Below are 24,918 nucleotides of genomic sequence, written 5' to 3'. Positions count from 1 at the left end.
GGGAGAGGCGGCGCGCGCGCGGGAGCCCCGCCGGGGCCCCGCCCGCCGCGCGGCCAATGGGCGGCGGGCGCGGGCGTCACGTGGGGCGGCGGCGGCGCGCGCGCCCGCGCCGCTTGTCCCGCGCGCGGCGCGATGCGGGCGGCAGCGCAGAGCGGCGGCGGAGGCTGCGCGGCAGCAGCAGCAGCAGCGACGGCAGCAGCAGCGGCAGCAACGGCGGCGGCGGCGGCTCCTCCGCGCTCCGCCCGCCGCGCCCCGCGCCCCATGGCAGCCGCTGCCGCCCCCGCGCTGTCGCCGCCGCCGCCCGGGGTGCGCGGCGCGCCGCGGAGCTGAGCCCGCGCAGCCATGGTGGCCGGCGAGCGCCGGCCGCGCGGCGGGGCGCGGGGCGGCGGCGGCGGCGGCTGCTGCCCGGCGCTGCCGCTGCTGCTGCCGCTGCTGCTGCTGCTGCGCCCGCCGCGCCTCGCCGCCTTCCCTACCTCCCTGAGCGACTGCCAGACGCCCACGGGCTGGAACTGCTCCGGTAACTGCCCCTCGCCGCCGCGCTTCCCGGGGTCCCCCCGCGCGGAGCCCTGGGGATGCTGCGGGGAAAAGGGCGTTTTTGGGGTGCGCGGGGGTGCCGCCTCCCGCGCGGTGCTCGAGGAGGGAGTTTATTTTTATTGCCTGCGCCGTGGGCTCCCCGTTGCAAACGCGTCGTGGTCGGAGCGCTGGGATGCGTAACGTAGGATCCATAGGTTTTTACCCCTTGCACGCCCAGGGTCTAATGTTTTGTGAAATTCCCCGTTGCTGGAGCGGGGTGTCAGCTGCGGAAAGCTGGAATTCCTGCTCACGCCTTGCGAGTTGCATCCTGCCCGTGCCCACGAGTGGGATCCTCGATCGGATCTGTTGGCTTTCCCGTAGAAAATGCAGAGCTGGGTTCGTGCCACGGCTTGCCAGGGCGCTGGCAGCTCTCCCGCTAACTTAGAGGTGATCCATCCTCACGGGATCGCGCAGCCCGCTCAGCCTCGCCGCGGGCGGCTTTGTTGCATCCCGGCTGGAGGAATTCCGGCTTGGGCTTCTTGTCCGGCACCTCGCGACCGGGCGGCGGATGTTAATGACATCTCCGGCTCGGGGCGATGAAACAGCGAAATCGCCCGGTGACTTTTGAGGAAACGGAGCCCGTGAGATGGAAGGAAGTGTGAGAGGTTGCGGGGAATGAGGATTAATAGAAAGAGCTGGAGAAAAGCAAGGGAAGAAAAAAAAAAAAAGAGAGAGAGAGAGGAAAAAAAGTGGGAAACTGAGGACAGGGAAGGACAAAAGAAAATCCAGGCTGTGTTGTTCCACCAACAAGGTTATTGTGCTGTGCACTAAACTGCAATCATCCCATATTGTTCCCCTTGCTGGACCACGGCTGACGTGTTGTTTTTTTCCTTTTTTTTTCTCCCCTCTCTTTGCATTTGAGGTTATGATGACAGAGAAAATGATCTCTTTCTCTGCGACACCAATACCTGTAAATTTGATGGGGAGTGTTTAAGGATTGGAGACAGTGTGACTTGTGTCTGTCAGTTCAAGGTAAGAAGATGGAGATTCTGTTCTTTAATTCGCTAACAAGCCGGCAAATCGAGGCGTTCTCCCTACAGCCTACGGCTCGGCAATTGATCCCTCTCCATGCGGAGAAGTGCAAGGGAGAGACCTGGCAGCACGTATAAGAGCTGGCAGGAGAACCAACTGGTGTCAAGAAGACATAAGTTTCTCTGGGAAAATGCAGATGCTCTGGTTTTAAATGGTCCTCTGGGTCTGCAGGCTGTGCATGTCGGATTTCTGCTTCCCTGCCCTTTTATCAAGGATTTAAAGCCCTTTCTAAATGCACTTCTGATACAGATCGTGGCTCCCCGTCCTCGGAGTTGTGATCTAGTTAAAGAAATGGATCTGTAATGTGCTTATGCAACGTCTCCGGGAAGGCTGCGGAGGGGCCGTGCTCGGGAGGGAGCCCTTATCTGTGCCGCTGAGCAGATTAAAAAGAAATCCTCCCCAACTATAAACTTCCCTCTGCTTTGGCTATTACTGAGTAGTGGGGTTTTTTCCTTCCCTCCTTATTCGTCCTCTGACAGCTCAGTCTGAACCTGGGGCGTTTTTGCGCTCACACGGTTTCATTCCGAGCGATTCCCGTCCCTGTGTCTGAGCCCGGCGCGGAGCAGCTGCGCTTTACATAATGACCTGAATAAAAACCCAACAAATTAAAAGGGTTTCAGGCGTGTTCCAGCACGGGCTGCCTGCGCGTTCCTGCCCCAGTGGTTTTCTGCGTTTTCACGCAGATCAGTGAAGTTGTTGGACATGAAGCGCCGATTTGAATGTTTGCAGGCCAAATAGTGCGTGGTTTGAGCCCATGCACATCTGGAATGATTAATTTATGACCGGGCTGTGATAGGCCGTTCACTTTGATGCTGGACAAGTCTCGCTGGTGCTTGTAGAGCTGAATGCACCTTAGGAGAACAACCCTAAGTGATAAAATTCCTAAGTTCATAATAATGAAGGGGTTTTTTTTTCTTTTAAAAAGAAAATTGTTTGCTACAGGTACTGCAATGGCGGTGGCTCCCACGTCAAGGAAGTCATCGTATTGACTATGTTTTTTTTTGGTTTGATTGTTTTTTTTTTAATTCCATTTTCTAGTTTGCCTGTGATCAAACCTCAGTGCTTCGTATGGTTTTTAGCAGAGCAGCCACGAGCGTTTGCCTTGACTCTGCAGGCTCGGTGACACGGGGTTGGGCTTTTTTCCCTAAGAAAGAGCTGCAGTGGAGTGAACGCTTGTGACTCGCCCCAGTTTTTGGTGGCGAGCGAGGGCTGGACGGTGTGCCCCAAGTGCCGAGATCTCGGAGCATCTGCAGGGATGGTCTGATGATCCTTGATGATCTGATGATCATCAGATGAGGATGATCTGATGATCCTTGTCGTTGGTGCCGGTTTGGTGTTGGTTAAAGCCTGGAAGGAGCAAATCCAGACTCAGTGCAGGGAGGGCAATGACAGCTCCAGACAAGAGTGGCAGCCCTTGGTGACTTAGGGTAAACCAAGCCCCATAAAACCCTCTGGGTGTATTGCCTCGTCTTTGGGAGAGCAGCGTTATCTCCATGCAAAGGCAGGCAGGTCTGTGAGGGGGTATCTGGAACAGATTCGAATAAATTAGGTAATTGGAGTTAAGAACGTGCCAATGTGACCGAGCGAATGAATTTGGCACTGGTGGGCCCGACCACTGGTAATCAGCAGTGAATGGGCCCAAACCTGTAGAAGTCTCTGTAGCCTTGGTTCAGTGGCCGTTGGCTCAAGCCTTGAGCTCTTGCCTTGATTTTGGGTGTTTTGGAGCCATGGGCAAGGCCATGACCTTGCAGGATCCCACCTCCTCTCTGTGGGGACAGCATTTCTTGTGACTTTGTGACTTTTATGTTAAAGCTCTCAGCTGCTGTAGTGCTCTTGAAGCCCAAATGTCACTTGGCCACCTTGCAGCTCTGTATTAAACTTCTGGACTAAGTTTTCATGCCTGTTGGTTCACAACAAGTATTTTGGGGAGTAGTTAATCCTCTCCCAAGGGCAGCAAGAGGTCGAGCTTTCACAATGCCTCCAGGAGGAGGAAGAGGAGTTACCCAAGTCATTTCCTTGAGGAAAGAAAACGTCTCTTTTAAGAGGCCTTGCTGTTTGCAAAGTCTTTTGGGGGCAAACAAACACTTCTGCACCCTCCATAGCACGAAAACACTTTTTAGTCATGCATGTAACTTCTCTGAATTGAGGAGTTCTTTGCCAGGTGAGGAAGGTTATTATTTCTGTTATTGCTGGTTTTCCTTCCCATTTTAAAGCCTACCAGAGCTGGGCAGCAGCCCTGTAAGACTTGAGAAAATATAACGCATGAGGAAAATGTCATTTGATTTGGCCCAATCCAAATGTCACTCTGACCAACTATGAATAATTTCTTGGCAGCTGCTCGCCATGGACGCCTGCAATTAACAGAGTTAATCATTGCCGTAGTCACTCGTATCAAGGCTTTTTTGGTATTTATGACCTGGGGATTTCCGTTCTGTGCTCCATCTTGTGCTTTCCTGAACGTACCTAAGGTGCTTGGTACAAAAGGCACCTAAATAGGTAGTGTGGCTAATTTTGATTTGGGCTTAAGCAGAGGTGAGCGTTAGTAAATAATAATTGTGATCACTGCATTTGTTATAATGAAACAATGAGGCATGCCAGGAGTAAAGTAATCAGGAGATAATCATATCCCTGGCATAATTACCACGTGCAGGGTGCATCCAAGGATCCCTCAGCCTCGGAGCGTGATCGTCTTATGCTAACTGCACCCCGCAGGTTGCCCAATTTCCCCCCTAAAACAGGGTTATTTGCATTCAAACGCCCGTTAACGCTGCCGTTCCTTCGTCCCTGTCCACCAGTGCAACAGTGACTACGTGCCCGTGTGTGGCTCTAATGGGGACACCTACCAGAACGAGTGCTACTTGAAGCAAGCGGCCTGCAAGCAGCAGAGCGAGATCCTCCTGGTCTCCGAAGGGTCGTGTGCCACAGGTATGTGCAACGGCAGCCCCCAAAATGCACCAATAAAACAGCCTTGCATGCTGCTTCTGCAAGAGCCGGGAGCAGATTAAGCGAGCAGATGTCTGGTAAACGTGCGTGCAGATTACTGCAGACCTCCCTGTCATCTAGAGCGGGCGGAATTGGGGTATTATTGCCTCTAATTCCCTTTTCTGAGGGTGTTCGTTACGTGTTTGGGAGCAGATTCCTGGCTGGGGTACTGCAGTGTGACCCCAGTGAGCCACACGGATTTGTTCCAGCTGAGCGTCTGGCCCAAAATGAACAGATCTGTGCTTATTCCTGGGCTTTTGGGGAAGAATTTGGGGAAGGGTACGTTAAAGCCAACTTATTATTTCTTAAGACATCTCTGCACATGGTGAACATTAAGAAAAAGCTAGAAAAGTGACTGAACAAAAGCTGTCAGGAAAAGCACCTCGCTGGCGTGCAGGAATTCTTGATGTGTCTCTTGTGCTCGGTATCCATCCGAGCTGGGACGTTTCAAGTTAGCTTGAAAAGAGTGGAAAGGAGCAAGTCTTTGTTCTTGAGAGAGTTCTTTAAGTTGAAAGCGTTTGCTTTTTCCAGGTGAGGATGGAGGAGTCAATAAAAAGTGCATTACAGAAACCTAGTGCAGTGCCATAATTTGGTGTTTCTTACACCTAAGAGGAAAGAAACTTCTTTCACTGGAAATTTGTTTTTCTCTAAAGCTTTTACCCAACTGTTTTCAAGAGGAGAAAAAACTATGCTGCAATTTTTTTCCTCTTTTTTTTTCTTTTTTTTTCTTCTATAAACTGGTATTAAATAGAGCTCAGGCTGACAAAACACAGTGTACCATAGGAATTCTTTAGCTGCTCAAACTTTATGATGAAGAGAGTAATTTCAGTGCATTGCTACATCTTCTCTTAAACCTGCTTGTTACCAGCAATGGCCACATTGGGAGGATTCTCTCAGAAAGGCAGTGTGGATTTCTGACACAGAAAAGAAGAAAGTTGTTTTGTTCTCTTTTCCAGCCCCCTCTTGGCTCTATTTGATGTTGTCCTACTGTATACATCTGTTTTAAGACTTGAGCAGTTGGAAGACCAGTGCAGTGCAGTGGTGGAGCTCTCCTACTTTTAGGTAGTCAAACATTTTGAATCAGTCTGTCTTTTCTGGCAGAAAAGGTTTGAAATCCAGTTAAATCAAGTTTTTCATTTGTTTTTTGTTCTTTTTTTTTCCAGCAATGATGGCATTTACAAACCAGTTCAGATCCGCCAGATCTTACTGTCAATACATTAGACGTAGTATTTATGTGCCAACTGAATTAATTGCACATCAGCCTTTCCACGCTCTTTCTATGACTCTTAATAAGTGGATAACCCTTTCCCAAAGGGAAGAACAGGCAACCTTGCCTCCAAAAGAAACCTCTCTTAGTGGCTAGCAGGTTGCATTTCATTACATGCATGCATTGCTTTGCTTTGTCTTGGTTAGGAAGCTTTGAGATGCAGTTCTTGGTGTTGTGATTTCATGAAGTTCTTTCTGAAATAGTGGATCTGCTTGGTTCCACCCAGCAAAACAGAGTGAATTGAGAATTAGTAATTTCAGCAGTTGATTTAAACCAGTTGTTATGTTCTGGTGAGAGGCCAGTGTTTTGTGCAAATCATGGCATTAATTTCCAATTGGTCTGTCATCAACTAAATGTATTTAAAAATACAGTTTGATGATGATGGGGTAGTAATGGCCAAGTGAAGTAACTACACAACAGTTAGCTACAAAGCTCCTGGAGCTGCTTTATCAGCCAAAATGAACAGCAAAATGAGGCAGAGGCTCATGAGAATGTTACAGCTCTCCAGGGCCCAGGTTATTTTAGTCTTACACAGGGAGCTTAAAGAAAAAGAACCGGGCATCAAAAAGATGGGCTGAGTGAACCATGTTCAGACTGGAGCTCTATAATTTGCCCAGGGATAGCATCAAACAGAAGATGCATCATAATGCATTTAACCGAACCGTGTTGCTTTACATATTTACAGGAGCTTCTGTGGCACACGCATATAAATTTGTTTCTTTTCTCTCTTCAGATGCAGGCTCAGGATCTGGGGATGGAGGTAAGAGCCAGATTTTCGTATTTTTTGTGCCTGTGTGTACACACATTGTCTTTCACAATTTCAGACCGTGAGCGGTGATATGCTTTGCAGTTTAGCTGTTACACTCCATATTGTCTCTTGTTTCACTTTTTTTTTCGAAAAAGTGACATTTTGCATTTTAGTCAAGTTGGAACCTAACAATGACATGCTGTTTGCTAGGGAAATTCAGAAAACTGTGCTGCTTCTGATAGGATTTCAAATTATTCATGAGTTGTGCTAGGAGCTCTATCTCCATCTGCTGTTACTGTTGCGCTCGTTTGTTTTTAGGTACAGAATAAGATTTCTTTTGTTTTTAAAACGTGGACCAAACCTGGGGCATCTCCTCACTAGAGAGCTCAAACTGAGTGTTTTGTGAAGAGAGTTCTTTAAAATACGTGAAGAAGGATGTGGTTTTAGAAGAACAGCAGCAAAAAATGAAAGGCCAGGCCTTGCTGGGATGATTGAGTGACCCTCTCTTCTGCCTATGGTTCCCTGTAAGTTGCTGGGCTGGAGACCTTGGTCCATCTTACAGCTGATCCTGGTCTAGAGCTGGGCTAGGCCAAAGAGAGAGTCACGATTCAGTGGTTAACAGAAACTCCAGCAACTCCATGTAGGTTTTTAGTAGGTTTTTCACACGCATGGTCTATAAATCACTTTTCAAGTGGGCAAAGCTGCATGAAATTCATCAGGTTATACCTAGGAAAACAGATGAAATTGGAGATTTGTGGTATAAATGTGGCGAGGAGGAGGCAAACTTGGCCACTTCCTAAGTGTAATGAATTCCAGGCTCAAAGAGCGTAGGCATTTGAGAGCGTTTCCAAACCATTTCATTTGAAAAGCTGAGCTTGACAAAAGGCGAGGCCAAGAGGACCTTGGGGACAGCCTAGCAGACAGTGAGGAAGCAGATTTGTGAAGGAGATGGAATCACGTTGGGGCGTGTTTTTAAAGGTCTGCAAAGCTGCCTTGTATTCTACAAGATTTAGTAGGCAACTCATGGTGTTCGCAACGTAGAAAAGCGTATTAATGTGCCATGCGAAATGAAACCCGTCCAAGTAAATGTTGTCACTTCATCATTCTTTGCCAGACGTGGTGGTCTTGTATAAGTTGCAATAAATTTTGGATGTCATTGCAATAACTCTCCTAAAATCCACTCCAACACTCTCTGTGAAAAGTCTGAGTCTTAGGTAATGTCATCTGTTTTCTGGTTTTATTAAGAGCTTTTCCAATTGGAACATACCAAGTTTTTTTGCTTTTAGATGGTTTCTCCCATGGCCAAAGTTCACCTCTTTATTTTTGCTTTTCCCTGAAATCTTTTTCAGGTGAGATTGTAATTAGCGGATGGTTCAGAAAATATTGGAAAGAGATGGGATGGATATTTGCAAACACCCAATGTGGTCACATAATCCTTGTTTTCTTAGGAAAGTAGTTTAAGGAGGAATAGCTACTCTTTGCTCCTCCTACCTACGATTGCAGAGAAGTCCTCCCAATTCAATACTCGGGTACTGGAGTTTTTTGCTTTGCTTTCAGGGATGCCGAAATCAGAGACGTCTCAGCTGCTTAGCAGTTAATGATTTTAGGGGCTTTCCAGGTTCATTTAATATTGTGTGTTATTGCTGCATAAAACAAAAGTCCCCTTATTTATGGAGTGATGGGAGATTCTTAGTGTCATCTGGATATCTGGCAAATGAGTAAGGATACTGGTATTGAAATTTCTTACCACAGAAGACATTTTCCCATTAATTGAGGACTGAAAATGCAGAATCGAAAGCTATTTCTGTGTTTGGATTGCAGAAACCATGGGTTTGGCATAGATTAAAGAACCCTTTCCCAGAAGGATACCAAGGAATAAATGTGAAAGAGTTTGCATAGAGAGTAATGTAGAAATTGTTTTTATCTACATCATTCTTTAGGCAAGTGGAGGGTTGGTTTGGTGGGTGGTTTTTTTTTTTTTTTTTTTTTTTTTTTTTTTTTGGAATCTAAATGATTCATGTGTTGGTGTTGAGAGGCTTTGTAATGAGCCCTTGCTCGTTTTCTAGCTTTCTACAAGCAGCAACAAAGTCAAGATTCAATATTTTGTTGTAGTTCTTAATGTGCTAAGAACATCTCTTCTTGGTTACCTTTCTACATTCAATTCTTTTTCCTCTCTTCATTACCTGTATTCTTTGCTCTGGTGACTGGCTTTCTTTCATATTCTGATTGATTTGTTATGGGTGGCTCTCTACTAGCTGCTTCTGTGATCTCCAGTATCTACATCAAATTATTGAGAGCCTCACTCCATTGCTGCTAAAGTGCTACTGACTTCAATGGGAGTTGTAATGGGCCTCAGGAACACAGATCTTATGCTACTTTGTTTTTTATGTTAACTTTTTTGTGATTTGGACTAATGCATGATGAAAAAAACGCATCTTAATTCATCGATATCATTGTCACTGTTTATGTGCTGGTCCTTCAATTCTTGGTGGATCACAGAATCACAGAATGCTCAAGGTTGGAAGGGACCTCTAGAGATCATCTAGTCCAACCCCCTGCACACGCAGGGTCACCTAGAGCACGTGGCACAGGACTGCGTCCAAGCGGGTTTGAAGATCTCCAAAGAAGGAGACTCCACAACCTCTCTGGGCAGCCTGTTCCAGTGCTCCGTCACCCTCACTGGTAAAAAATTTTTCCTTAAGTTCCTGTGGGACTTTTGATGCTTCAGTTTGTCAACACGTCAACACGCAACTCTAATGATACATTTGGAATTCTAGTCTGCCTTTCCTGCCTGCTTGGAGATGTGTGTGTAAACACACACACACATTATAAATCTATTTATAACAGCAGTCGTCTTGAAATACTAACCCAGGAAAGCAGGGAAGAAAAGATAAAAGATTTGAAGCCTAAGTTATTTTTAAGCCAAAGTGGAATGCTGTAGGTTATGGTCGTGAACTATTGTTCTTAGCCATAATTAGGCATGTTCTTGTATCTTTATTTTGTTGTTGTTTTAGCTCAACAGCCAAACAGGTACTTTGATCCAGTTGCCTCTATTCTAGTTTTATATGAATAACTGTTAAATTTAGCAGCTTTGCTACTTTTCCACCAATTTCCCTTTTGGCTTTATTACTGGGTTGATTGATAGGCAGGGCTATGCAGAACACAATGAATATTGCTGTAAACACTGTCCAAGCGATAACACTTGAGCCAAAATACTCCATAAAACCTGGAGCATATATTGGTTTGAATGAAGCAGGGTGTAGGACGCAATATTAACATGTACATGCACATCTATGCTCAGGATTTGGGAAAGATAAAGAAGGGGAACTTGTGTCTTCCCTGAAAGAAAGGGAATGCCCCTAAAGAAAGGGAAGTTGTGTTTTGGGCTGCAGATCCAGCCCTTTTTCTCTTTTTGGCTGAATGCAGTGGATAATATGGGGCTCTGCTGTGTGAGTTTACTTTTTGCTGACCCCATGTGCTGTTACCAACTGCAAAAGGAAAGCTTCTCATCACTCTAATTTCATTTGTGAGGTAAAATTTAAGGCAGCGTCAAAAGGTACAGAACAAACTGTAAGCAATGTGTGCTGACTGGGTAAGTACCTCTGGAGGGAATGTTTAAATCTTAAATAATTGACCTGACTCTGGACGGTCAAATATATGTCTCCTTCGCTAAACAGGTTTTTACCTTGTTAACCTCTGCATGGCACAGAGCCCAAACCAATAAGCTCTTTGAAATGCTGGGTTTATTAGCTCAAGCTCTTCGTTGTCCTAACGCGATTATGCGGCTGCTGCTTCAGTGCTGGGACACATCCAACCTCTGCAAGGAGACTCTAGCTCAAAAAAAGAGGTTAACATCACTTTGTGGGCTTTGAGGAATTAGGAGAGGATGTAGTTCCCTTGGTTTTGTTGCCAGGGTGAGGAGCATTTGGGTGTTCACCAGCGCTCAGCTTTTGGGCATCTGCCTCTGTGCTGGCTGGGGGGCAGCAACGTTGCGTCCAACATCAGATAGGGAGGTATGGAAATGTCTGGAACACCTGGCTTTGAGCTTTCCGTCAGGCTCTCGTTTGAGCTGAGCACTGAGCCAGTTGACTCTATCCGACCAAGATGTTCCCCAGAGCTTCTGTGGACTTGAAGCTTTTCAGAACTATCTGCAAGTATCAGTTCTGAAGATGCTGGGCTTCGCGGTTAGTTGTCCAAGTTCTGACCGTGTTGTCTTGTTCTGCTTCTGAAATGAAAGGACAAAATTCAAAATCTCATAAAGGTGTGATGGGTTTTATTCCTGTTCCTACTTGATTATTGGCCAACCAAAGCCTTTGGTTAGTCACCTTCTTGATGTGAATGCACAGCTTCCATCACATAAACTATCAGCACTGAGAAACAGGGGAAAGTCATGACCAATGGTGAACAATTTGAGGCTCACTTTCAGCTATTCTGCAAAACCCAAGAAAATTGATAGAAGATAACATAAAATTCCTCAGCCTTTTGCAGGCAGAAACTGAGGAATGACTTCCATTCATAGCCTCTTTCTTCAGTTATCCAATCCCTTCCTTTTTTTCAGCATTTCTCTCAAGTAGCTCAAAGCTATGGAAGACTATGAATGGAAATGTGCTCGTGTGTGTAGAGATATATATATATATGCATATATATATAAATATTAAACATGCTCTGGTTTTCTTTGAAAATCAAAAATGCTTGCCTACATCAAAACTGAGCAAAAAAAAAATCCAAAATATGCTGCCTAATCATGTGCAATCTGTAAATCCATAGATAACAAAGTCATCAAATCGACAAACAAATCCCATGATACTCCAGCAAACAGATTAAAAAGAGGGCATCTTACCATAAATACTCATTTATTGGTCTGTTATTGTAAACACAGCAAGAAAGAAAGGGCATGGACCGGATTTGTCTGCTGTGTCTCTGCAAACCTGGATTAATTTTTGGTTTGACAACTGTGGAGTCATTGGAGAGCAGCTCAGATGACTGAGGGGAAGATCTAGCCCATCCCTTTGCTTTCTTATGCAGAGGATTTTCTCACAGGAAATAAAAGTGTTAAATACCATTGATTTTATAGTTCAGTCTGAATGTGGATGTCTTGCATAAGTGGGGCCTGAGGCAGCCTTGAGAGGAGCAGAAGTTCTTTAGATCCTTGTGAGCTTTGCTTGCATATTCTGTGGGTTGTGATTGAAGTAGCTGATTTATTATGCCCTTGCTTTGGATTGTTCCTGTCATGGCCCAGGATTTGCAAGATGCTGTCATGGGATCTAAGAAATAACAAATGAGATGAATAAAGCCAACTCTTTCCAAAGGTCCATGTGCCAGCTTTTCTTTGACTTTTACTTCTCAGACTTCAGTTGCATCTGGCAAACTTAATATATTCTTCATTGGGTCTTTAAATTACCTTTTATCTAAGAGGCTTTCTTGCCTTTCGGAGTGTGGGATATAAAACCAGAAACTTTGCATGCTATCTTCCAAGTTGGTTCGACTTTATCTTCAGGAAGGGTAGGATTGGGCTCCACGTGCTCGGCAAACTTGAGATAGCTATCTGCTTTATGGAAATGCACATACAGGACAACTTTAATGAATGTGTTACAAAAGGATATAAAGAATAGTGATGGTGTTACGAGAATACAGAACAACTCATAATTGAATTCAGATGAGTAAAAATTTGATGGTACTGCAGTACCAGTCCGTAAGATTTTGCCACAACCTTCTCAATATTAGGTCTTACAGCCCAGGTTTTTGAATAGTATTGTAGAAGATGCTCAGTTATCATTTAAAGCAAACACTTAAAATATTGCTAATCCTCATTGTCCAGGAGAATATTTGCACACAAGTCAGATTCAAGAAGGGGAAGGCCTCCAAACTGTATTTTGAATATACCATGAGCTAGCCTCATTAGTGACAGTGCCTATTAAAACACATGAAAAAAAGCAGTTTCTGAATCAAGGCTGTTTTTACCTTGGTAGCTTCAGATAACTTGCAGGCAGGAGTTTAAGAAAAGAGCTGGTTGAGTACCTTTAATGTTGATTTTCAGCATTTTCCTGGAACATCGGAACATTCTAAAGGTCTGTCAGAAGTAGGTATGTCAGTATTAAAACAGGAAAAAAAAATCTAGATATTTATAGGTCTGTCAATCTGACACTGATTGAGGTAAAACAGAACATGCAGACCCGGACTTGCCTAATAAAGAAATAAATGAGACCTAATGCTGAGCAATATGGGCTGAGGTAATAGATTTTGTCAACTAATTGAAATGTTATTTATGAAGCTCGAAGTTGGCATGATCAAGACAGCAATATTGATGTAGCGTGCTTAGATGTTGGTGAAGCACTTGGTATGTCATTACATGACATTATGATTAAGGAACAGGAATCATGCGGAATTAAAACGGTGCACAATTAGTGGAGTAAACTGCCTTTCACAATGTAATTATAAGTGGATTTATCATTATTAGATGGGCAGCCCGGGGATCAGCCTGATGCTGTGTGTTTGCTTGTTTGGCCTGGATGAGAACATGAATTCTTCCGTGATGGAGGTCTCAGTGGATAGGGCTGGAGAAGTCGGAAATGAACAGGTCACTGGAAGAATCTGATCTGATTTCCTAGGAACATTTGGCGCAAGGAACAGCCAGGTCACAGCCTCAGAAGAAGACAGTGTAAGGAGATGCCAAGGTGGACAGTAAAGCTGGACAAATTAAGAATAAAATCTTAGAGGAGTATCCATAAATGAAGGCAATGGTGCATTGAAATCACTAATTAAAAGTTGTGATGGATTCTCTGTTGCTTGCAATTTTTATGTCTAAATTGCTGTGTTCAAATAGGATGGGTTTGAAAATCTCAAGGCCTGTGTTACATGGGAGATTGCGATAAATGCTCAGAGTGGTCCCTTAATTCTAGGTTCAGTAGATGAGATTACTCATAAAACAGGCAGAGATTGTCCTGCAGGATTTCTGTGCTGTAAACAGGATTGATTTTGTAAATCTACTTGTTTGTTTCAAAAGCCACAAGAGTTTTTCTCAGTAGCTCATCCAATTCTGTGGGTGTTTGTTTGGTTTGGTTTGGTTGCATTTTTTTTAACGTATAAAGATAATAGAAGAAATACAGACTTCAGCAAGGAGTAGAAAGCCTGGTGCATGATAGCATGCTGTGTTGTCCTGTGTTTAAAATCACTGTATTCCGAGCCAGAACTTCTTTATGGTGTCTGGAGCAGGAGAACCTCAACAGTTCCTGATCTGGCTTCTTGGGCTTGTTGGCCGCCGTGGTGCTGCCATTCCCAGCCTGGTTAGTGGTGTGTCCCTCCAGGACATGCTTTGAAGCCGTCCCCGTTTGGAAGTGTTACTGTACGTGGTGGGCTTGGGAGGTGGGAAGGAAAATCCCAGCGCGGGCTGGGAGTAACTGCGTTGGCTCATTCGTGTCCTCCACCAGAAGGAGTCGGATAGAGGCATCTTCATGTGTGGCACAACAGCATGAACGAATAGCTTACTCTTTTCTCGTGTACCATACCTGAGATTTTCATCAGGAAAGCAGGGAGCCTGCTACATGAATCACAAGGCTGACGCAGGACAAGCCTGTGCTGTAATTTATTTAGACAAATTTTGAAGGAAATGGATGGACTCGGGTTTGTTTAGAGTAGTGGCCTTTTGAAAAATGGGTTGTCCTGCGTGTACAATTTTTCAAGCTGTTTACATCTAATTAGCTGTTCAGATTGGCTGAAATTAAGCGATGTCACTTGTAATGTATTCAGAGGTGAAGATATGATGAAATAGGCTCTTTTATAATCTCTTCAGTAAGTGGCTTGGAGCACTGGCATAGCATGAACTGAGCACATAAGGAAGATCAATCTGTTGTGTGGAATCAAATATAATCAAGCTGATTCACAAATATAGTAAACAGCATATAGTGTCTGTCTTGCACAGATTCAAAGAGTAAGCAATTTTTTCCAGCATCCTTTTGACTCCCTCCCGGTAGATCTGTGTGGCTGGGGCATTTTCTTGGGGTGGCTACTCTTACACCTTGGCATCTTTGCCTGTTTTGCTATTGATTCCTGTGTGCTAGCTATTCCTCCCCAGAGACAAGTCATTTGAGCAGCTTGAATCCTAAAAACCGCCTGCTGCAATGTCAGGTTTCTAATTCTGCAGTTCAGCTGACAGCTCTGGAAAGTCCCCATCAAAGGCAGAGAAGATAACACTCCTCAGCAGACTTTGCTCAGCCACCATACGGCCCCAATTCCATTTTATTGCTCCAAAGCCTAGGGGCTTTCACATGTTTTTGAGCAAAAAAAAAAATATTCTACTATTAATACATAAGCCTCTCAACAATTTAGCTGTGCTTATTGCTGCATTGGTGCATCTAGACCGTGACCAGTGAGCAGCTCCCTCCTTGCAGCAGCGGTTTAGTTCTCATGCTTGCAGACCTTATGCTTGCACAACTTATGCTGCTGTGGGGCTGGGGGCTCTAACCTCCACAGTGGTAGTGAAGGGGCCCATTGGCATCGTCCACAGTCGTCCTTGTCATAAAAAACCCTCTTTTGACCCAGTTGCCTCGTGCATTGCTCATGGTTGGTGTCCAGTTGGACGTTCCCCAGAAGGAGCTGAGGGCGCTCAACAAGGTCCTGGATTAAGCCCTGCGACCCCCAGCTCCATCCTTGCTAGCAGAGCTGTTTCTGCTTCCTTCTGGATTTTTCATTATTACTGTTATTTTATTTTCTCCTTCCTGCCAACAGTGGTGTTGGCCGTCGCCTTGCTGGGACAGGGGTGGCCTGGAGATTTTGGAGCTTTTGCCAAGCAGGGTTCCCTGTTGTCAGCAGAGGGAGCTCCCAACTTGCCTATATTGTGGGTCCGGCAGAAACACACTTGGGCATTTTCTCTTTTTTTTATTTAGCATGGAAATGATAAGTTGTGTCTGGCTAGTAATAATGTGGGACACATCACATTTGATGTCATCAGCCTCAATACCGTAGCTTTCTTCTAAAGGCAAGGGGAGCAAATGCCTGTGCAACTCTCTATAGGGGACAAGCAGTGGCAGTGTTTTCAAAACCAGAAAAACAACCATTTTTTTTCCCAGCGTTTTCCAGCCAGCACAGTAAATCTGTATCTGATCTGGTTAATGTTGCATGCAGACACCGGTTGGAAGGCTGAGGGGATTCTAGCACCTCTGACATAAAGTTCTCTCTCCTGGATGTCTTTAGTTAGATGATGAATATGTGCATTTTGGATGAAACTTTCCATATTTTGCTCAGGAGGAGCTTGCTGTTTTTTTTTTCCTTTAAAATTTGAGAACAAGGCCCTCGGCTACCCTCCCCCTGCATTTGAAGCACCTCCTCGCGGTCTCGTCTGCTGCTCCGCTCCACAGCTGGTGAAAAAAGCGTTTCACAGGGCAGCCGGGTTGTCCCTGTTGAAGCCACATCTTATTTTGCAAGGTCGTTTGCACTGAGAAGAGTCTGCATTTTGTTACAGTCCCAAGCCAGGGCCGCGAGAGACTAAAAATATATGTATATTCTTAATTGGGAAGCAATGCTGAGAAAATCCATCAGTAATTTAAGCATCAAATCCTATTCTTTCATTTCAGCTTAATTTGTAGGAAGCAGAGACTTTTCTTTCTCCTAATAAAGGAGTTTAACGTTTGCTAGGGATGGGAAAAATGGGGCTACAAACACAATCTGAAGCTCGTTTTTTCCCCGTTAAAGTGCTGTACGCTCAAGGCGAGGGCCTCAGAAAGTTGCCTGATATTTCTGTGTCCAAGAGCGTGGTGGAGCTGATGATATGTGGTTAATTTGAGGGGATGTAGCGGGAACATGGGACCCTCAGCAGACTGTGCTGTGGCAGCAGGCGAGCGGCACGGGGAGCTGTCAGCTTGCACAGGGTGCTAAGGTCAGGTTAAATTAGTGCCCAGCATCTGAGCAGCCACAGGAGCTGCTGGCACATACGGTACAAGTGTCACCGTGTAAATCCCTGCAAATTCCAGCCTTAAATTAATGGCGCCGAGAAGTCATTTTGCCCTGTCACTTGTAAAATGGCCATATCTCGGAGAAGAGCATTGCTTCTTGTTTTTTTTCTTTTAGGAGTTAGTGTCACTTTGGGCTTTGTCTCTAAGGGGTTCAGCTGGCTCAGCTTGATGGCTTAGCCAAACTTTGAAATGTGATGATGGGTCCAGGAATCTTCACTTTAATCATCTTCCGTGAGGGGAAAAAAATGTTATTAATATACCATTGTCACATGGAGATGATATAAGTGTACTCGCATGAGTGTGTGTGTGTGTGTATATACGTGTATATATATATAAATATATATATGCGCGTGTGTGTGTGTGTATAAAGAAGTGAAGGAGAACATGTCACAGGCCACCCTGGCCTGATAACAGTAATATTGTTGCCTCAGGCATCGGGACACTTGGAAATGCTGCTTAAGGGACCGGTGTTGGATACATCCAAGTGAGGAGGTGAAGGAATAAATGTATGTATAGTGAAGGGGTAGGCTGAAGCCCAGCAGAAGGACCAAGCAGTGCTCCTGTAGTATGCAACATATACTATGGTTGCGTTGTCTGGAAAGACTTAGTGCCTGAGAATGTCCTAAAGGGCAACAATCCACAAAATTAAAGAGCATCTCTTGGTTGAAGGTTATTGGTTGCCCAAGGTGGCTGTAATTCAGCTCTTAGCAGTGGCAGCTGAATATGCCGACAGTGGATAAAATAAAGGCTCAGCAAATGTAATATTTCAGTAGATGGTTTGTGTAAAACTTAGTCTTTTGTTGGCCAGAAGGATTTTGGGAGTGAAGTTTAAATTTCATTCTTTCTCCCTTCAAATACATTTAAAATAATAATCCTCCACTAAATTGGGTTTCTTCAAAGCTCAAAAGCCCTCTGATTGAAAGAAGGGTGACATTTGTGCCCTTTGAGAGCTGTTGTAATCCCCAATTCACCAGATGATAGTTCATAGGAGGATTAGCTTTGTACCCCAGAGGTGCTCTTCCAGTATCATCCTAGAGCCAACACTGTCAGTGAGGGAGAAGGAAAAAAAAATACACATACACGTATACATATATGTATATATATTGCATATACATACATATATATATATATATGTATATATATATATGCAAGTAACCCTCAGAGAGTGAAAACCTTGCTTTCTCCTTTGGCTTGTCTTGCAAAAACACAAGACATAATTTTCAATCCTTAAAACCTCCCACTGAATGAAAGCAAGTCAGTCGGTGCTCTAAAATACCTGGCTACTGGCACCTCATTTCAGACCCATTCTGCATATGAAAAGCTGCACCACTTTTTTTGCGCTCAGAATAGCAATCACCTGAAAAAATTAAAGCTTTTGAGGCAGCCACGTTGTTTATCCTTGCTGGTAGAAAGAGCAGAAAGGTCGGAGGAGCTTGTGCTCAATGGAAAACAACCCCAACCGATACTTGGAAAGCAGAAACGTGGACTAAGCTGTGCTCAAATGTGGCAGCTGTGATGGAGTTTTTCACCTGTTTCAGCTGATTCTTTTCAGCCACATCTGGTCTTTGACTTGGCTTAATTGAGAAGTCGGCCTTGCTAATGAATTTGTACGAGTTTATTGGCCCTGGCAGTTTTCAGCACAACACGGTCAGTATGTTGTGTGAAAAATGTATATCACAACCAAAGCGTTTGAGGAAAAATGAGTTTTAATACAGTGTCTGCTCATTTCTGTGGGAGAAGGCAGTACCCCCTGCGTGCCCCGCTCGGGTGCTGCAGTCAGGACAGCACCTTTGCCTGCACATGCATCAAACACTTGCATTGGTAATTAGAGGGCAATAAGCCTCCATGAAACTGAACCGAGATGTATTGAAATCAGGTCGTAATTCTCCTTAATGCCGACTGCACGTGAGCCATGTCACAAGGTAACCAGCGTAACGTTATTGCTTGCCATTATAAAAAGGCCCATTTAAATAGCTCTGTCACCCGGGGCTGCTTAACCTTTGGTAGATGCAAGCATTGCAGGAGAGTCTAATACATATTTTGTGTGCATTATTGGGCATAAATGGGCATAAATGCATGCACACAGTGGTTCCCCCCCCCCCCCATCCTACGTAAATATTCGGGGCGGATCAGAGCAGGGTCAGCGTGTTTCCGAATCGTGGCACTGGTGATGCCGGGAGCAGCTGTTACCAAAGAAGGTGAAAGAAGCTTCATCCTTGAGCTAGCCTAGTGGGAAAGGGCTTGTTAAAACCCATCGACGAGTGCCTGGCTTGGCAAAAATGGGAGTGTGGACATGAAATGAATGTTCTCCTAGAAAGGAATGTAAATCTCGCTTGGGTTTTGGAGAACATCCCCTTGCTTTGTGTGTACGTAGCTGCATGTGTGCTAAGGAGCTGCATGTGTCCTAATTACATTTATACGTAGTGCTGTCAATGGTTGGGTGGCTGACCGTGGTGTGTTCCCATAACCTGACATAACCGGCTGCAGTATTCCCTACTTTTTTTTAATAATAAAAACGAATAGCTAGTAGTCTTGGTAGCCATAGTGGTTTTGTTATAGGGTAATGTATAGGAAAAGTGACCTTAGGTGGAGATCTAAACTTCCTCGGCTTCAGTTTTAGAAAAGAATCCAGTCACGTTGCCGTCTTGAAATGTGATAGCTAAATTGTCCTCCCTGCAATTAATCCATCTACCCAATCACTGGAGCATTTAGGCATTTATTGCTCTCCTAATCATGTAATTGGGGAAAGAAGCAGGACAAACAAATCTGAAACTTGGATCCCTCCAGTCTGATGTCTCAGGAAATGCCTTCATTTCTCAGTACGTGCCCAGCAAGAAAAGCGCCCGATGCTTTCTGTTTAAAGTTACTTAAAGGGCTGATCCTTCTCATGCTTTGTTCTTTGGCATCTCTCTACCTGTCTATACTAACCTGATCCTTTCTTTACATACTAAAAAAAAAAAGAAAAGCTTTTTAAAAAAAGCATCAAAATGAGTAGTCCGTTTATTTTTAAATCCAGAGAATGCAGGATTTTTTTTTTTGAAGTCCAGTGCTAGACATAGATTATGCAAACTTGTGTTGTTAAAATAAGAAATCATTCAAATGCTCTAAAATCTGCAGGAAGAGGCTCTGAGGAGTCAAAAGCCAAGGAGATGATCTGTAGTCAAGGGGAGACGGGAATTCTAAAGGGATTCCAGCTTGTAGAGAAGAAGTAATACATCAGGAGGTAACAAATGGAGTTAATTGATTCTCCAAGTAGCACTGTTACGGGGGAAGGAGGATTATACATATGTATTGTTATTGAGATAATGTGGATGAATAAAGGATTGCAGATCCATGGGTAGCTGCGCTTGGTCTGGGCTAGAACTGGGTGAGGAAGGAGGAGAGCCAGGAGCAAAGACTCCGCTTGAACCTTCGTTTTCATTGTGAGGTGGAAAATCTTAAGCAAATTTGAAGTCAGAAAGTTTTTGGAGCAGCCATACCCTTTCCATTAGAGGAAACTTTTGCAGACTCTTCCTTGTAGGCACTGTATGTCTCCCCTTAAAAGGTCCAGCCCAACAGAGCCTTTTTGCTTTTCCCAGCTTCAGTAATCACCAGAGCAAAATATAAAAAGCTCACAGCTTCAACAGCCTTTTCTGCTAGAGCACAGATGTGATTCTTGGTGACTCAAACATTTCATAGAACTTAGTTATACTCCATATAATTATTCCAAAGAATTATCTTTCCAAAATTAGAAGGAAAAAAACATGTAATTACAACTGCAATATTAACATACTTAATGCCTGTCTAATGTCTGAGCATCAAGTCAGAGGCTGTGTTTTTAAGCAGCATACACACTGCAAGTGAAATGACTTGGGCAAAGCAGTTTCTAGAAGGAAGATGCTAAATATATGAGTGCCATGAATATTTATGCCATCATCACCAGTGGACCTTAAAAAGAAACTGAAGAAAGTGTGTAATGCTGTAAAGCTCTCTGATTACCCTTTCTGTACCCTCCTCCCCGTATTGATTCCACCGTTGGGTGGAAGGATGTCAACGGGGCTGGCCGGACACCGAAGCCCGTGTGCCTGGTGCTAGAGCTGTCCTCTGGCATCTAGGTTGTCAGCCTAATTTCTCCCTTCTTGACAGAAGGATTTGCTTTTTAAGTGCCTGAATTGTTCCACGTGCTGGCCCTGAAACCACCATGGACAACGAGAGCCGGAGATGGATCAGATCAGTCATATGTATTAGCAACAGCAGAGGAAGGAGAGACGCTGTTGAAAGCCCTAGAGAAACATTTCAGTTTAAGGGATTAATTAAGTGGAAACGCTAGAGCCTTAGATAAAGTCAGGTTGCATAAAATGTGCCTAATTTGTGGGTATTTTTTAAAATACAGCACCTGGTTCAAATCCTTTTTTTTCTTTTTTCTGGAGAACTTTATTTATTATTTTATACTTGATAGTAGACAATTTAGCTTCATTTATTTCAAAAATTAATTTTCAGCTTGCTCAGCCTGACAAACTCTTGCTGTACTTCTGTTCGTGAGAGCGGTAAAGAGCAGAAGGGAAGGCAGTCTCTTCATATATATATCAGAAAATATAACTTGTGGCACAGGGTTACATGTATGTGACACGACGTGTTCATGCGAGTCAAACCTGCTATTTTTATGGCGTGTATTAAATGTGGAGTAGTGACTGCTCTTGGTAATAGCAGTGTCAGAACTCCTGCAAATGTGCCATGTAATTTTATTTTAAGAATGAAAGGTCTTGGATGATAGCCCTGTGTTTCCAGCAAATTTATTCCATTTGTCTAGGGTCAGCTATGCCCATAGGTCATCACCTCCTTCTTGTTTGATTTCTTCCTTACATGACATTTGATTTCATCTCAGAATATGAGCAGAGAAACCTAGATGACTCTGGAGCTGTAAAATCATGTGCAGCTCAAGAGATTCTCTGATTTGTACATGTGGTGCCCCAGACCTTCTGCTGATGTTGACTGAAGTTCGTGGAGCTGGATTGAAGAATGGCAGCAGAGGGACAGCCTAACTCAAGAGGTGTGTGTGGTCCATAGCACCCTTTGCTGTGCAATTACCCTTCCCAAAAGCTGAGCATGGCAAATAGTTTGTTGATGCCTGACTTGAAGTGTTTGGAAGGCACCTCTTCTGGCCGGAAAAGGGAGATTTCTGAGAAATTCTTAGAAGTCATGCCATGCTTTGCCAAGGAAACATCTGTGCCTCTTGAAAATGTGGGTTTTGGAGCTCCTCATTAGGAGGAGGTGAGTAACTCCAGGGACAGATGGACACTTGAGCAATGGAGACCACCATGGCCATCAAACTCCTGTAGGTCCTCACCAGCTGGCGCCCGTCAGACCTTGGAGGTTTCAAGCCAACCAAGGTCAAGTCCGAGTCCAAGACGGACCCAGTGGCAGCAGAAGTTGGCAACATAAAGATGATTTCAATGAAAACATGATTGAGGGGATTTTTAAATTTACCTCTGAAGTGTTCCTCATCTCTTACGTATTTGCCTTGCATCCACACCCATATCAGAAAAGCAATTTAAATGCAACTTTTTAAGATTTCAAGGAATTACTTTGTTGTAATTACAGCTAATCCAATTAAAGGTGATTTGTAATGACTGTGGAATTAATTCCAGAAACACTGGATTTAATGAGTTTATTTCAATTTGTTTTGATAAAAGAGAAAATGCCTAGGTAGAGTATTTAGCTCCCTTAGTTCATGCTGCGCTCAGTACTCCCCAACTAGGGAGAGCCACGTCGTCCCCACTGAACTCACAAAGACAAATATCAAACTCTCTTCCTACGAAGAGTATGTCTGTCCTGCAGCCTTGGGCTTTCTTGATTTTCGTATAATGGAAATCAGATGTGACATCTGAGGTCAGAACTGGGCGTGGTGTGCTGGAAAGTGCAGAAGAATCTCCTTTTTAGTAGATTTTTTTCTCATCTTTGGCATGAGCTTGCTAAAGCGGTGTTTGACAGGAACGTGCTTTAAATACCGCCTGCCTTTTCTCCCACTCAGTAGGTTTCATTCGAGAACAGAGCTTGAAGCCACCCATGTGGGTCCGTGCTAACTATAGCCCTCACCACAGACGGATGGAGAGCCCACCACAAATATTACTGCCAGAGCCAGGTGGAAATTTGGGCCGGGGAAGCAAAGCAGATACCACCAGAGATGGTCTGTTCCAGAGACGAGCTCAGATGCTGTGGCAGGCGTGCCCTCCTTATGGCTTTACGTAACTCTGCCCCTTCCTTCATCTTCTCTCATCAAACCTGTGCTGTCGCTTCATGTTGACGGCCCATCTGCTCCTGTCCCACCTTGCACCGCACGTGGCTCAGCCTCACACGCGTCCTCCCCATCGCCAAGCAAACCAGGCTCCCGTTGGAAGCCAAAAGCTCTAACCAAGGTGCTCCTAATGTTGTGCTTTAAGTAGGCCCGTTATCATAGCAATGTCTTCCTGAAAGCATTTAGACTTCATTAGCCCATTAGAGGGATTAACATAGTTTTGCTGATAACTTCTGGCACATTCAAAAACTTGCAATAATGTGAGGTGTTGAAGCTACTCCGAAGCGTGCTTTCATTTAGAGGAGTCTTGTACCACCTAGGAAATACATAAAGAGGGGAAAAAGAAATAAAAAAGTGCAATTAAAATGCCACATTATCTTGTTGTAAAATTAGTATGCCTTGAAATTAAAATATATGGTGCTATCATTAGAACTTTTCCAGTACAATCTTTGCAATTTTATTAGCAGAGCTGAAAAGCTTTTTTTTTTTAAAAAAAAAAAAGTGAATCTCAAATCTGAATGTAATAATTGTCTTTTTAATTAAAGTCGGAGTAGCTGTATCCTAGAGTTAGTTGCTGATATGAAGAGGTAGCAGCTCATCACTGCTCTGCTCACGGCGGATGCAGAAGTTGCAGACGTGGGGCAGGGACTGGTGGGGGACACTTTAGGAACCATAATCCGGATGCCACTATATGGGCCCAGCTCTTTGATATACGGGCCGAGCTGAACGCCGACGGTGCAAATTCCCATCCGTCAGCCCGAGCTCGGGAGCGTGGCAGGGAGAGAGGGATGTCTCGGCACTAATGATCTAATACGCTGCGTTTGTATCAAAACTGTCACAGCAAGGACACGGGTGGGTAGGAACGTGTTGGCTCGGAGCGGCGCTTCTGGCATTGGCTTGCAAAGCACAGCCTCAAAAATGCACTTATATTAAATTCACAGGGGTCTTTCAAGAATGTAACGAGTTAGATGTTTATTCTGATGCTAAACCAACTCTGACACTCGTCTTTGTGTTGAAATGTGGTCGTGTGTGGGTGTGTAATGATATGTATGCATGCACACACGGGAATCTCTGCATGCTGTGTACAGACGGAGAGTGTGTGTCAGGCTCTGGGTGCATATTTATGTATTTGTTCTCCCGCTGACACAGCAAAGTGGTGATTAGGCACCAAGGATGGTAGATTTCCGCAGCAACTTTGTGAGGGCAATCCATAATCATCGGATACAGTAGCTCATATGAAAGTTACTGTGCGGCTTTGGTGCAAATGTGCAATATTTGAAAATTATCTCCGGTTCTAAGCGCAAGTGTCGTTTTTAGTGAATCAATTTTCCAGGCGGATTCCTTGAAATCTATAGCAAAACTCCAGCGATATATCTGAGAAACATCAGCAAATTCTGCATGTGAGAGATTTCAGGTGGAGCCATGGTGCTATGTGGACCGTGTAGGACCTTCCTACTCTGGAGGTCTCCGTTAGGCACTCTTGAAGCTGTGGCTGGGGTGTCTTTTCCTCCGTCGAGGGTCCTTAAACATGCAGCATTGTCACGATAGTCACGGCTATCACGAGGGCAAACTCTCTGCTCAAAAAATACCAGTGCTTAGAGCCTCTGCAGAGGAGGCAGCATGTGAGCAAGGAAAACGTAGTAGCTGTCCTTCCATTTTACCGCTAAGGAACTCAAAGGCAAGAGATTAATGGATGTGCCCAAGGTCATATTGGAAATCTGCAGCAGAGCCAGGCACTGAATCCAGATATTCTGCATCCCAGCTCAGTGCTGCAGCTTTCCTTCTGCTGGTGCTTAAAAGCAATCCTGCTGCCGGAGAGCGGAGCAGCTCACAGAAAGAAGCGGCAGTGCGGGAATGAGGAAAGGTCGTTCGTCCTGTTTCATCACTTCGTTGTCCAAAGACCTAATTACTCCTGGAATTACTTCCATGGCTTTCAATCAGTGCCTGTCTCTGTGAGGTCATTCCCCACCTCACCAGTTTAAGATGCTTTCCAAAGATTTTTTTTCCCCTCTCTTAATTAAAAAATAATGCTCCCGATCAAATCTTCTGCGCAGGTTTTCCATGTTTTTCATGCACGCGGCCCATTGCCAGCAGA

At 44.5% G+C, this 24,918-nt stretch overlaps 1 protein-coding gene across 1 annotated transcript in view; it reads left to right on the top strand.

Moving 5' to 3' along the window:
* The first annotated feature begins 342 nt into the window (after window positions 1-342).
* The window catches only part of TMEFF2 (transmembrane protein with EGF like and two follistatin like domains 2), a 71,468-nt gene continuing 46,892 nt past the window's right edge, over window positions 343-24,918 (top strand). Inside the window, exons 1-4 of the mRNA XM_088523794.1 lie at window positions 343-517; window positions 1,436-1,545; window positions 4,401-4,530; window positions 6,588-6,614. Coding sequence (XP_088379920.1) covers window positions 343-517; window positions 1,436-1,545; window positions 4,401-4,530; window positions 6,588-6,614 — 442 coding nt within the window. The remainder of the gene's footprint in view (window positions 518-1,435; window positions 1,546-4,400; window positions 4,531-6,587; window positions 6,615-24,918) is intronic.

The sequence above is a fragment of the Tinamus guttatus genome, unplaced genomic scaffold (genome assembly GCF_059628265.1).
Source record: "Tinamus guttatus ecotype Peru unplaced genomic scaffold, ASM5962826v1 Tinamus_guttatus_pri_ptg000197l, whole genome shotgun sequence".
NCBI lineage: Eukaryota > Metazoa > Chordata > Aves > Tinamiformes > Tinamidae > Tinamus > Tinamus guttatus.
Note: the sequence above shows the minus strand (reverse complement) of the source record. Positions and strands in the feature narration are given on the sequence as shown.